We start from the raw sequence: 14408 nt of genomic DNA, 5'->3' as shown, positions 1-14408 counted from the left end.
TCTGAAGAAGGGTCCCAACCCAAAATGCTGCCTATCCACGCTTTCCTGAGATACCGGCTGACCCGCTGACCTACTCCAGCACTTTGTGTCTTTTTTAGACCAGCATCTGCAGTTCCCTGTTTCTATATTTGAATTGGGGAGCTTGACACATACATGCAAATCAATTTGCTGTTAAACAAACCTGAACCTTGTGTCAATTTTGGGAAACAGCTCAACATATTAGCTGTGTTTTCATCTTATTAATACATGTCCTCCTCTCACAGATGTGTACGAAGTTCCAGATGAAGTGGTAAGTTGCTGATAAGTTAATATCAATGATTTGTGAAATTTATACAAGTATTTATACAAATTTATACAAATGTGGCCATAATATATCAGAAAAAGCTTCTGAAATTTCAGGATAGGGTTTACCTTATTTCACCTGAAAAGAATAATCTAAATCAGATGGGGTTAGCAAATAAATAGCTCTCCCCTCATTTCTATATACTGGCTTCCTTTCCTTACACTCTCAGTCCTGATACATGGTCTTCGTCTAAAACTATGTCCATCCCTTGGCCTCTATAAGGTCATAAGTGATAGGAGCAGAATTAGCCCATTCGGCCCATCAAGTCTACTCTGCCATTCAATCATGGCTGATCTATCTCTCCCTCCTAACCCCATCCTCCTGCCTTTTCCCTGTCACCCCTGACACTAGTACTAATCAGCTGCTGCTTGACCCTCTGAATTCTTCCAGGAGTTTATTTATTGGCCTGAAGCATTAGTTCTGATTCTGTCTCCAACATATGTTGCCGGATCTACTGAGTATATCCTGAATTTACTGTATTATTTCAGATTTTAAGTGCCTGCAGCATGGTGCTTTTCTCCTTGATCATTCAATTGGTTCACACATTGATTGTAACTAAAGGTGTGTTTTGTAACATGAGTGTACAATGCAGTAATTCTCCAATCACTTTCCAAAATCTGATGTAACCTGGTATTTGTTCTTTTGTCCTTAGGAGCCTTCACCACCAAAGTTCAGGTACGTCACAATTAAAAGCGAATGTGAGAGATGTTACAGTGTTTGATGAATTTATCTTTTAACTTTGTTTTTGATTAGACACAAGTAAGCAATTTACAAGGTGATCCATTCATCCACAACAAATCAATTTTCTTCAGGTTTCCGAGCAGGAATCTGGCAATCCCCCCAGATCCTTTATGGCATAATCGCGCAGCAGTAGAGTTGCTGCCTCACAGTGGCTGAGACCCAGGATCGATCCTGACCTCGGGTGCTGTCTGTGTGGAGTTTGTACGTCCTCCCTGTGAGCGTGTGGGTTTGCTCTCGTCACTCCAGTTTCCTCCCACATACCAAAGATGTGCAGATTTGTGGGTTAAATGGCTTCCTGGAGTGTAAGATGCAGAAGTGAGATAACACAGAACTAGTGTATGGGTGACCAATGGTGAGCGTGGACTTGGTGGGCCGAAGGGCCTGTTTCGACTCTATATCAGAAACTAAAACTTGACTTTAGTTAGATCCATGCTGGATCTACTGGTCTTGTTACTGCCAGAGTTCCAGTGTCCAGGGAGTCCAAGCCCAGACCAAATACAGTGCAGGATGACAACATCCTCAGTCATACATGGGACAATATTTGAGGCTGTTGGGGATTTTGACTCAAACAATATTCACAAACAAATTTTTAACAGAAGCTGGGTGACTGTAGTTTTATCCTGGAGATAGCCCGTAGGAAAGACCTCAGGAATGTAATGAATGTTATTAAATTCATTTAGTGTTCAGCTTTTACTTTTTAACATCTGTTTCTGGACAATCTATCTGAATATTTGCATGTAAAGAACACAAATAATATATCTGCACAATGATAGAGAGAAGATAGACCATCTCTCAGTCTGAAGAAGGGTCTCAACCCAAAACATCACCCATTCCTTCTATCCAGAGATACTTCCTATCCCACTGTTACTCCAGCATTTTGTGTCTATCTTTGGTTTAAAACAGCATCTGCAGTTTCTCCCTGCACATTATCTGCACAATGAATTGGAGGAGTTACTCTCTATGTTATTAACGGAGAGGAATTAGCCAGCATTTTATATAGAGTCATAGAGTGATAAGAGTGTGGAAACAGGCCCTTCGGCCCAACTTGCCCACATCAATGTCTCAGCTACACTTGTCCCACTTGCCAGCGCTTGGTCCATATCACTCCAAACCTGTCCTAGCCATGTACCTGTCTAACTGTTTCTGATAGTCCCAGCCTCAACTACCTCCTCTGGCAGCTTGTTCCATACACCCACCACCCTTTGTGATGAAAAAGTTACCCCTAGGATTCCCATTAATTCTTTTCCTCTTCACCATGAACCTATGACCTCTGGTCCTCGATTCCCCTGCTCTGGGCAACAGACTCTGTGCATCTACCCGATCTATTCCTCTCATGATTTTATACACCTCTATAAGAGACCCCCTCATCCTCCTGCGCTCCATGGAACAGAGACCCAGCCTACTCAACCTCTCCCTATAGCTCACACCCTCTAGTCCTCGTAAATATTTTCTGAACCCTTTCAAACTTGACAATATCTTTCCTATAACATGGTGTCCTGAACTGAACACAATATTCTAAATGCGGCCTCACCAATGTCTTATAAAACTGCCACACAACCTTCCAACTTCTATACTCAATACTCTGACCGATGAAGGCCAGAGTGCCAAAAGCCTTTTTGACCACCTTATCTACCTGCGACTCAACCTTCAAGGAACCATGCACCTGTACTCCTAGATCCCTCTGCTCTACAACACTGCCCAAAGGCCTACCATTTACTGTGTAGGTCCTGCCCTTGTTCGAAGTCTCAAAATGCAACACCTCACACTTTTCTGTATTAAATTCCATCAACCATTCCTCAGCCCACCTGGCCAATCGATCCAGATCCTGCTGCAATCTTTCTCAGTCTGTAAAACCACTCACTGTGGGATCATCAGCAAACTTGCTAATCTTGCCCTATATGGTTTCATCCAAATCATTGATGTAGATGACAAACAGTAACAGGCCCGGCATCGAACTCTGAGGCACACCACTAGTCACAGGCATCCAGTCCGAGAAGCAACCTTCCACCATCACCCTCTGCTTCCTTCCATGGAGCCAATGTGCTATCCATTCAGCTATCTCTCCTTGGATCCCATGCAATCTAATCTTCCAGAGCAGCCTACCATGCAGAACCTTGTTGAATGCCTTACTGAAATCCACGTACACAACATTGATCACGTCTTCAAAAAAATCAATCAGATTTGTGACACACGACCTCCCACGTATAAAACCATGCTGACTATCCCTAATCAGCCCTTGCCCATCCAAATGCCTGTATAACCTATCCCTCAGAATACTCTCTCGTAACTTTCCAACTACAGATGTTAAGCTCACTGACCTATAGTTCCCAGAATTTTCCCTGCAGCCCATTTGCCACCCTCCAGTCTTCCGGCACCTCTCCTGTATTAAGGACGACTCATAAATTTCAACCAAGGCTCCCGCAATTTCCTCTCTAGTTACCTGCAATGTCCTTGGATATATCTGATCAGGCCCTGGACATTTGTCTACCTTCATACACAACAGTACCTTCAGCACTTCTTCGACGGTAACACTGACTGCTCTCAAGACAATTCCATTGACTGCCACAAGTTCCTCCGTCCTACTGTCTTTCTCCTCGGTAAATACAGAGGAGAAATACTCATTGAGGACCTTGCCCATCTCCTGTGGCTCCACACAGAGGTGACCGCTTTTATTCCTGAGAGGTCCCACTCTCTCTCTAGTAACCCTTTTCCCACTTATGTATTTATAAATTCTTTTGGGATTGTCCTTAATGCTACCTTCCAGAGCTATCTCCTGGTCCCTTTTTGCCCTTCTGATCTCCTTTTTCAGTTTACTCCTTAGCTCCCAAATCTCCTTCAGGGGTGCACTTGATCCCAGCTGCCTATACCTGTCCCATGCATCCTTCTTGTTTTTGACCAACACCTCAATCTCCCTCGTCAGCCAAGCTTCCTTACATTTGCCTGCTTTGCCCTTCACTCTAACAGGGAAGTACATATCCTGAGCTTTCGTCAGTACATTTTTTAAAACATCCCACTTGGCCGATGTTCCTTTCCCCTCAAATAACCTATTCCAGTCAACTTGAGCGAAACCTTCTCTCATACCCTCAAAGTTGACCTTACCCTAGTTGAGCATTTTAACATGTGGACCCTCTCCGTCCCTATCCATAACTATCTTAAACCTAATCGAACTGCGGTCACTGGTCCCAAAAAGCTCCTCCACAAACATTTCATTAACTTGCACTTCCCAATTTCTCAACACTAGATCCAGCATTGCCCTTGCACATGTGGGGGCCTCCACATACTGCTTCAGACTACTCTCCTGAACACCTTTGAGGAATTGTACCCCATTTAAACCCTTCACACTATGCTTTTCCCAGTCTATATTGAGAAAGTTAAAATCCCCTACTACAACAACCATATTTGACCTGGCACATTTGATAACGTTTATAAAAACACAGAAAATAGGAGCAGGAGGAGGCCATTCGGCCCTTCAAGCCAGCACCGCCATTCATTGTGATCATGGCTGATCATCCCAAATCAATAACCTGTGCCTGCCTTCTCCCCTTATCCCTTGATTCCACTAGCCACTAGAGCTCTATCTAACGCTCTCTTAATTCCATCCAGCGATTATGAAAGAGATTTAAAGGTTAAATATTAACGATGGTGTGCTGGCTCTGTCAGCCAGCTTACAAACTCATATTTTAGGTATTGCTGCTAATTAAATTAATCAAGAATTCAACAGATATTTATTGGAGGGAAAATTAATTTGAACGTATTAACGTAAATCGCACAACTCAAATCATAAATCAAATGAACTGCATAGTGATAAATATGTTTATCGTGACAGTGCTGTCATTTTTTTATCATCCAGTAAATCCACATGATTTGGGGTCTCTCCCAAATATAACAAATTACAATGTCAGTCCTGTAATGTTGCCATTTTCTTTTTGCTACTTTGTATAAGAGCGCCCCCAAGTGGCCACCTTAAAGATTTTCATCCACAATCATCAACATTTTATACTGACCATTTCTAACCAAGTTCAAGTGTTCAAGTGAGTTTATTGTCATGTGTCCCTGTATAGGACAATGAAATTCTTGCTTTGCTTAAGCACACAGAAAAATAGTAGGCATTTACTACAAAACAGATAAATGTGTCCATATACCATGATATAAATATATACACACATGAATAAATAAACTGATTATATGATCTGAGGTATAACATTTTACTGTAACTGTTATTTTACCAACTGTTTTGGATTTGAAATTCTCCACATCCTGGAAATAGAGAGAGGCTTGCTTGTTTTCAAAACCATTTGATTTACAATCACGCAATTTCAAATTGGACAAAGTATAGAATATCTTGTCAGAATATTGCAAGAAATAGCATGGCAGGCATAGTTGCTTCATTAGTTTTAAGTTTTTTAGTTTAGAGATACAGTGCGGAAACAAGCCCTTCGATCCACGAGTCTGCGCCGACCAGCAATCCCCGCACATTATTTTACACTTATTACTGGCCAATTAACCTGTCTTTGGAGTGTGGGAGGAAACCGAAGATCTCGGAGAAAACCCACACAGGTCACGGGGAGAACGTACAAACTCCACACAGACAGCACCTGTAGTCCGGATCGTACCCGGGTCTCCAGCGCCATAAAGCAGCAACTCTACCGCTGCGCCATCGTGCTGCCCTTAGTTTACAATGGAGACTTTATTAGGATGTTATTATAATAATCATGCACCCACCTAGAGTCTTGCATTGGAGCAGTGAGGAGACATCCACAACCATAGCAATGATGGCAATGTCAGTCCTTTTCAAAGGCTTTTCATCTTCTCTCAGCCAACGTCCACAAGCGACAAAGAGACTGCCTCAGATCCTCACCTTGATCAGAATATCATAAACAAACTTCAAGGACACGGAACATAATTGTTTTATTCATCCTCCATTCCTTTGCATCCTGGCAACATGTCCAAAATTCCCACATCTGAAACACTCACAGTCATCTTCAGCTTTGGAATGACCCTTATCATGTCCATGTCCCCTGCGAGTGCCAGTGGATGTCATCTTGCTAACATGGCTTCCTCCATCCAATCTCATTGGCTGCAACTGGGTTTCCATGACTTCAAATGAACGGGCAATCATCAATGTAGGAAGGAACTGCAGATGCTGGTTTAAACCGAAGATAGACACAAAATGCTGGAGTAACTCAGCAGTACAGGCAGCATCTCTGGAGAGAAGGAATGGATGACGTTTCAGGTCGAGACGCTTCCCTTCATGTTAGCGTGTCATCTTTCTCCAACAAATTCCGTCTCAAGCCATTTGATTTGCAACTTTGTACAACCTGATCCCGGATTTGATTCTGCAACTCAGCTCCATAGCTCTTGCATGCCTCTCCCCAAACCTCTGATCAGTCATGGGGGAGAGGGACAGAGTTTTGTTGTGTTGGAGGACAGATGCTCATCTTGCACTTTCCCAAGCATTTCTCCAAATTGATCACCTTACAGTTTAAACTGCAGGAAAATGAAGCAGGAATGTTGCAAACGTCCACTCTCTTTTGGAGGATAATTTGCTTTTTGCCTGTCATCTCTTTTTTGGAGAAATGTCCAAATGTCCTGGAATTCCATCCATTCTAAGAGCCACATTTCCTAAGCAGTGCTGAGGAATTCGACATTGCTCCTGGGAATCCTTACATGGGCTTGAGTCATATGCATCACCAACTACTTCATAAGATGCTCTCCGCCCAGTCCGCCTGGACCGACCTGATCTCCCGGTTGCCAAACACTTTACTTCCCCCTCCCATTCCCACACTGACCTTTCTGTCCTGGTCCTCCTCCATTGTCAGAGTGAGGCTAAACGTAAATTGGAGGAACAGCATCTCATATTTTGTTCGGGCAGCTTACAGCCCAGTGGTTTGAATATCCATTTCTCAAACTTCAAGTAACCCTTGCATCCTATCTCTGTCCATCCCCCTCCACCCAAGTTGTACCAGCTTCAAAGTCGTCTTGTTGAGTCTCATTGGCTGTAACTCATTTTCACCCAGACCACAGTTAATAGTCCGTCCCTTTATCATTGTTACTTTTTTGCATATCTTTCATTAATTTGTTCTGTATCTCTCTACATCATCGTCTGTATCTCTCTTTTCCCTTTCCCTGACTCTCAGTCTGAAGAAGGGTCCTGGCCTGAAAAGTCACATATTCCTTCTCTCCAAAGATGCTGTCTGACCCACTGAGTTACTCCAGCTTTTGGTGTTTATTCTCTCCACTTATATTTATCTTAAAATTCTAATCAGACAAATGTTTTTCTTCTGTTTGAAGACCTAAGCCACAACTTCCGAAACCCGGGTCTTCAGGAACAGGGAGTCCACTTTTACTTGCTCGCTTTCTTCCCAAAGTGGCCATTACGCCAGAAGTACTCAGGTACTATTTTTGTGAATACTTTGCTTGCATAAATACTCAGATGGCTTTTGTGGGAAGCAGCAATGCGTCAGTTAACAATAAATAGCGTGCAACTTTAAGGAACAAATGAATCATAAACAATATGCAAACAGGAAGTTAGCAGAGGGAATGCCAAAGATTCAGATTTGTAGAAAGAACAGGTGTAGAAATAAATTGAAAAGCCTGCAACTGAACTTAACAAATTGCCAGGTAGATGCGGGGAATGGTGTGGGCGGGAGGGAGTTTCATGTTGTGTATCAATGTTAATAGTGGGACAGGGGTGGGAGAGGAGGGGAGCAAACTGAAAATGACGATGAGCTGAGCTAAGTACATCTGCACAGGATACATAATGGGTTGATCAGTAAAGGGCCAGATGACCAAATCCCTTAGATCGTCTTGTGTTTTTAGCCATGGACCAAAGCAGCATGCAAATGAGCCCTTTATCAATGATGTCCAAGTTTCTAAACCGAGCTAGGCCTACTTGTCTGTGTAATGCCCTTATCCCTCCAAACCTTTCCTATCCATGTACCTCTCCAAGTATCTTTTAAATGTTATTGTATTTGCTTCCACCATTTCTTCTGACAACTCATTCCATGTACGCACCACCCGATGTGTGCAAAAGCTATTCTTCGAGTCCCTTTTAAATTGTTCCCCTCTAACCTTAGACCTATGGCCTCCAATACCCCAGGGAAAAAGACTGTGTTTACGCCTTATCTATGGTCCTCTATAAGGTCACCCTTCAGCCTCCTACACTCCACGGGAACGTCCTAGTCTATCCAGCCTCGCCTTAAAATTGAAACCCTCAGATAAATCCTTTTTGCACTCTTTAAATGGAATAACATTTCCAGAATTTCATGTTAAATTGGTTTCATTGAAAGTTAACATTGCTGATTGCCGTTCCAATTTTGATAAAATGAGTTGAAAGAATTTAACAAGGTTTGTTTTTTATAATGAGAAAAATACGGTCATAAAAGGATTATAATATACCAAAAAAATATTGACCAATTTGGTCTTATACTTTATCCATAAATGCTGAACCATACTGAGCTGTTTCCAACGCAGGTCACTAAGAAACAAGTCAAAAAACAAAAATCGTTGTTATTTTTTTCCTCCATGGTATCAGCTAGTAATTTTATTTGATAGAGAACCCTGCTGTTGTAAACATTTTAAATCAAAAGACAAGAGAACTTTATATTATGTAGAAAATTCAAAAGGAAATGGTATTTTGAAATTGTGGTGAATTACAGTATATTGTCACTGTGAAAGAAGTATAATTCCTTGTTTGATCTGCAAGTATCTGACAACACTGGATACTGATCATCAAAAACTGTCCCGTATCCAGCATATGGCTTCAGGCATGAAAAAATCATAAAACTTCAGCCTCAGCAGCTAACTTTATTACGCCCTGATCTTAATCTTAATCTTTTATGAACAGCACCTCGTATTTCGCTTGAGTAGTCTACACCACAAACATTGACTTCTCTAACTTCAGATAGCCCTTGCTTTCTCTCTCCCTCCCCTTCCCCTTCCCAGTTCTCCCACCTGTCTTACTGTCTCCGCCTACATTCTATCTTTGTCCCGCCCCCTCCCCTGACATCAGTCTGAAGAAGGGTCTCGACCCGAAACGTCGTCCATTCCTTCTCTCCAGAGATGCGCCTCACCTGCTGAGTTACTCCAGCATTTTGTGTCTACCTTCAATCTTAATCCAGTGGGACTGTCTAGGACTAGAGGTCATAGCCTCAGAATAAAAGGACGTACTTTTAGAAAGTAGATGAGGAGGAATTTCTTCAGTCAGAGGGTGGTGAATCTGTGGAATTCATTGCCACAGATGACTGTGGAGGACAAGTCCATGGAAGTTTTTAAGGTGGAGATTGACAGATTCTTAATTTGTATGAGTGTCAGGGGTTATGGGGAGAAGGCTGATGTTGAGAGAATAAGATAGATCAGCCAGGTTGAATGGCGGAGTAGACTTGATGGGCCGAATGGCCCAATTCTGCTGCTATAATTTATTAACTCACCTTAAACATTGATTGCAGGGCAGGTTGTTAAAACTTTAACACTACAGATTTGTTCTCAACATATGTGTTTTTTTCCAGAAAAGAGTCACCACTGAACAGAAAAGTTCCCGCTTTGAAAACTGTAAGTTTCAAAGTTTAAGAAAAAAATTATTTCATCTTCCCCTCTGGAGCAGCTTTAAAATGGAAGCAGGATAAAGCTTGAGTAATTACCCAGACTGAAGTAGAAGATGAAGCAATGCTGTTGAACAATAGTGTGATCATAAAGCACACAAAATCTCATTCCCTATCTCAATGCAGTTCCATATAAAATTCTTAATCATAATCATAGTATCATAGTATCATGTGCAAGCCCATTCGGCCCAGCTGTTTCATGCTGATCTTGGCTAATCCCACTTGCCTACAACAAGCCTCTACCCCTCTGTGCCATTTGTATCTAATTACCTCATCAAATGCCTTTTAAACATTGTGATCGTATTTACCTCCATAATTTCTCTGGCAGCACATTCCAGAAAACCACCAGCATCTGTATGAGAAACCTCCCCCAAATCTCCCTTAAATTTCTCCCTTTTCATATTATATTTTGTATTTATTGTTGAATTTATCATACAATACGATACGATAGAACTTTATTTATCCCAGGTGAGAAAATAATAATTGCTTCATGTATACTATCTATTCTATGAGTTTGATGTGAACAAGGACTTGGTCCTGGGGTGGCACAATGCGTAGTGGTAGTTGCTGCTGCCTAACAGCGCCAGAGTCCTGGTTTCATCCGGACTACGAGTGCTGTCTGTTTGTATGTCTCCCTGTGACCGTGTGGGTTTTCTCTGGGTGCCCCAGTTTCCTGCAACACTCCAGGTTTGTAGGGAAATTGTAAATTGTCCCTAATGCTTAGATTAGAGCTGGTGTTCGGGCTGATCGCTGGTCGGCACATACTCGATGGGCCGAAGGGTCTGCTTATGCGCTGTATCTCTAAACGCTAAAGTCTAAAGACTTTCATTGCACCCTGGTGTATATGTCAATAAACTGATCTGGAATTTAAATCTGAAAACTGTTCCCTCTAGTTCTAGACTGGGAAAATAATTCTGACCATCTTTCCATCTATGTCCTTCATAATTTGATAATCCTCTAAAGTTACCCTACTTGGTATATTCCATTGAGAATAAACCCAGCCTATCTAATCCCTCTTTACATCCAAACCACTGTGCATATTAATGGAATTAAGCAGAAACTCAGATTAAACGAGTCAACATTCATATCGCAGGACCGCCTTTTATTCATTATCATCCTACCATTATGTCTTTAGTACATTATATGCCCACCACGATTCTTTATCAAATCTTTGTCATGATTTGGCATCGAATTGACCAGATTCTGTCAGTTTCTGAGGGTCTTTTCATCTTGATACCACGGTTGAATTATGGCCTCAATGAACTTCTGTCTTGTGCTACAGTCCTTTCATTTCAGTCTCCCCCTGACAATTGACCACATATTCTCAATTGGATTCTGGTCAGGCGAGTTGCCAGGCAAGTCCATAAACTTATCCCCTTTTGCTGGGAAAAAAAGTGTCACCGTCTTCGATGTGTGGCATGGTGCAAGGTCTTGCTGGAATATCCCAGATACATCTGGAAACGTTGAATTCCCAATCATGTATCTCTACACCATAAATGGCTCGATTGTAATCATGTATTGTCTTTTCGCTGACTGGTTAGCACGCAACAAAAGCTTTTCACTGTACATCGGTACACGTGACAATAAACTAATCTAAAGTCTGAAGAAGGATTTCGACCCGAAACGTCACTCATTCCTTCTCTCCAGAGATGCTGCCTGTCCTGCTGAGTTACTCCAGTATTTTGTGTCTATCTCAAGTCTTTGCCATCTCCAGCACCACACCTCTCCAATACATCGATACATTGTAGCGATCCCATCATTCTGCAACAAGGTGCAGTGGATCAACACCATAATAGCTGGAACAACCCCAGAACATCATCTTTCCAGAGTGTTTGATAAACTGGTCAATGTGGCATTTTCTTACCAGCTCTCCAAATTATCTCGAACATGTTGGTCTTGAACCAGGAAATGGTTTACGTCACTGAATAACATCTTTCACCAGTCCTCATTTGACCAATCTTTATATTTTAAGGTCCACTGGTATCGTTTTTCGCTTCAACGCATCAGTTAGAAGTTGATTTTCCACAAATCTTCTGGCTATACAACTGTCTTCAGTAAGGCATCAGCATACGGTGCTGGAGCTTATTGAGGCTCCTGCTGCCTCCAAATCGTTATTCAGGGCATCTCTTATTTTCCTGGGATACTTCCGATTCAGCAAGGCCTCAACTCATCTCATGGAGGAGTTGTCCATTTGCAGCCGCACCTGCCAGTCCTCTTGGGTGTTAGTGATCTGGTTTTGAACCCTTGCCTAACAATTCTGGATACAGAAACTGGGCTCAAACCTTCCAACTTTGTCATCTCTCGTGTGATTTCAAGCAATGCTGAGGCAAGGTTATGATCTTTGTTCGCCTCCTTGCAGTGATATCCATTTTGTGAATTGCTTGAAATCCATGTTGTGAATTTTTACACTACACTGGGCTGATTCAATATTGTATCATGCATCCAACTAGCGGGAGATTTCACAGAAATCCCTGGACATGAATACCTGCAGAACGGAAAATGACCAGCAGAACTTTTTCAGAGAGATTTAAAGAGTTTCAGAAAAATATAAGAACAAATGGTGGACATGGAAACTCATCATATGAAAAAATAGCAAAAATCAGCCTGTGATTAAATAAATTTGCACAAGAATGGACAACCCTCAATTGCAGGCAACATCCTGATGAGTGAATTCTGCATTCTCCCTGTGGTCACCTATACTCAATAAACCAGATAATTGATTCTATATTGGTCAGATAATCAATATAGAAGAGGGGAGTATATTGAAGGGGAAAAATGTTGCTAAATGTAGCTTAATTATTAATTGATGTGTACAGACAGCTTTTTTATTTGCAAAAACCACTAAAATCATGCTATGGATTTGTAACTTCTGCATACGAACTTTCTTCATAAGGTCCATGGTCGAGACACCTCTTCAGTCTGAAGAAGGGTCTAGACCCGAAACTACACCTATTCCTTTTCTCCAGAGATGCTGCCTGATCTGCTGAGTTACTCCAGCATTTGTGTCTATCTTCGGTTTAAACCAGCATCTGCAGATTTATCCTACACACGTGACAGAATGAAACAGCTTTAATCCTGGTAAAAACTGACATCAAATCAGTATCAAGGGGTAAATAGTCCAAAGACTGCAATCACACAATAGACAATAGGCGCAGGAGTAGGCTATTTGGCCCTTCAAGCCAGCACCGCCATTCATTGTGATCATGGGCCAAATGGTCTCCTCCTGCACCTATTTTCTATCATTACCCTCTGCCTCCTATTGTCAAACCAATTTTGGATCCAGTTTGCAAATACACCTTGAATACCTCATGCCTTCTGGATCTTACCATGTCTAAAGCCATATTGAAGTCTATGTAAACCATGTCTACCATGTTACCTTCTGAAATGATTTGCATTATTTTCATTACCTGCAAATATTGATTAAGAAAGTAAATAACACCATATTCCATTTTTTATTTGATCTTTGCGGAAACAATTAGTAACCTTTAGAAACCAGCAAAATCATTTTATTTACATTAAAATATCTGGACGAAAATAAAAATGGCCACCTGATATTTTAACAGGAGGATGACAGCGAAGATGAATATGAAGTTTGTGACCATGAGCCAGGTTAGTAATCATTTTTTTGGTAATTTACTTACCATTGCCAATTTACATACCTTCGCCTGTTTTAAATATTTTTTAATTCTGTAATGAACGTCTGAAAAACCATGCTGAGCTTATCTGTAAGTGCAGGTTACTTAAAATGAAGCTTCATTTATGAAGTATCAGGGTGATACCCAGTAATATATATCTTGACTGAACTGGCAGAGAAAGAAACCAACTGAAAATAAATATGAATAAATTCAATAAAATGCATAAGGCAGTTTATGACATTTTAATGTATTGTAGTGACATGTCATGTCAATGAAGTGCAATGCAAAGATGATTATAAAATAGATGAATGAACCCATTTGTTCTTTTATCACATGTTTTCCTACAATGAGAAGTCATGGACTCGTTTCAAAGGTTTGCCACGCCACATTCACCCCATTTTAAAAACTAATGGTTGAGAGGAAAAGGGGATTCTGGCCAAAAAGAATGCTGAAATGTTTGGAATTCTCCAAACTAATTCTTTACTCTCATAGGACACATTTCCTGTTCATACACATTTTTGAATCATTCTTCAAAGATTATTTTACTTATTAATAGCAGTAAAGTAGTCATGACTTTTTAAACAATATATTAAATAAAGAAAAATACTTATGCTATTTTTCGCATCAGATTAAATGTACATTCTTCAGCCCAGAACATATCATGAAACATTCATTTAGCTGGACTTTAATGATGTACCCAGAAAGGTTTGGTGAAGATTCTGAGGCAACGTGAGATTGGATTACTCAATCACACTCATCGTGTTGCCAACATCAAAATACTCCGTTTCAGTAGGAAACGTTCATGCTCATCAACTTTAACTTAGACTTTTGCAAAAAGATAACCAGTTCAGCCTTCAAATAAATTTCCAATATTGCTTCCAATATTATTCATATATTAATAATTAATACATCTATTTTCTCGTGCTGCTGGGCGACTCCGAGAAAGTGCATTTTTATTTTACTGGAATCAGTCATTTGTTTCTTTTCACTCGTCTTGAGCAGATGGTTTACTGCAAGGAGGGCTAGAAGCAGTAATATTTAAAAAAAGACAGGCATGGTCTTCTATTGTGACCCTCGGTCCCCATGCAA

The 14408-nt window shown here is 41.1% G+C and overlaps 1 protein-coding gene across 6 annotated transcripts in view; it reads left to right on the top strand.

The window, feature by feature from the left end:
* The window catches only part of blnk (B cell linker), a 200726-nt gene that overhangs the window by 160699 nt on the left and 25619 nt on the right, over positions 1–14408 (top strand). For 5 of the 6 annotated variants that reach the window (XM_033033623.1, XM_033033622.1, XM_033033628.1 and 2 more), the window contains 5 exons: positions 264–289; positions 996–1018; positions 7376–7477; positions 9592–9634; positions 13248–13293. In XM_033033623.1, the coding sequence (XP_032889514.1) occupies positions 264–289; positions 996–1018; positions 7376–7477; positions 9592–9634; positions 13248–13293 (240 nt within the window). The remainder of the gene's footprint in view (positions 1–263; positions 290–995; positions 1019–7375; positions 7478–9591; positions 9635–13247; positions 13294–14408) is intronic. The other variant, XM_033033624.1, reaches the window with a different exon arrangement.

The sequence above is a fragment of the Amblyraja radiata genome, chromosome 15 (genome assembly GCF_010909765.2).
Source record: "Amblyraja radiata isolate CabotCenter1 chromosome 15, sAmbRad1.1.pri, whole genome shotgun sequence".
Taxonomy (NCBI): Eukaryota; Metazoa; Chordata; class Chondrichthyes; order Rajiformes; family Rajidae; genus Amblyraja; species Amblyraja radiata.
The sequence above is the reverse complement of the archived record's forward strand: the minus strand, read 5'-3'. Positions and strand labels throughout refer to the sequence as shown.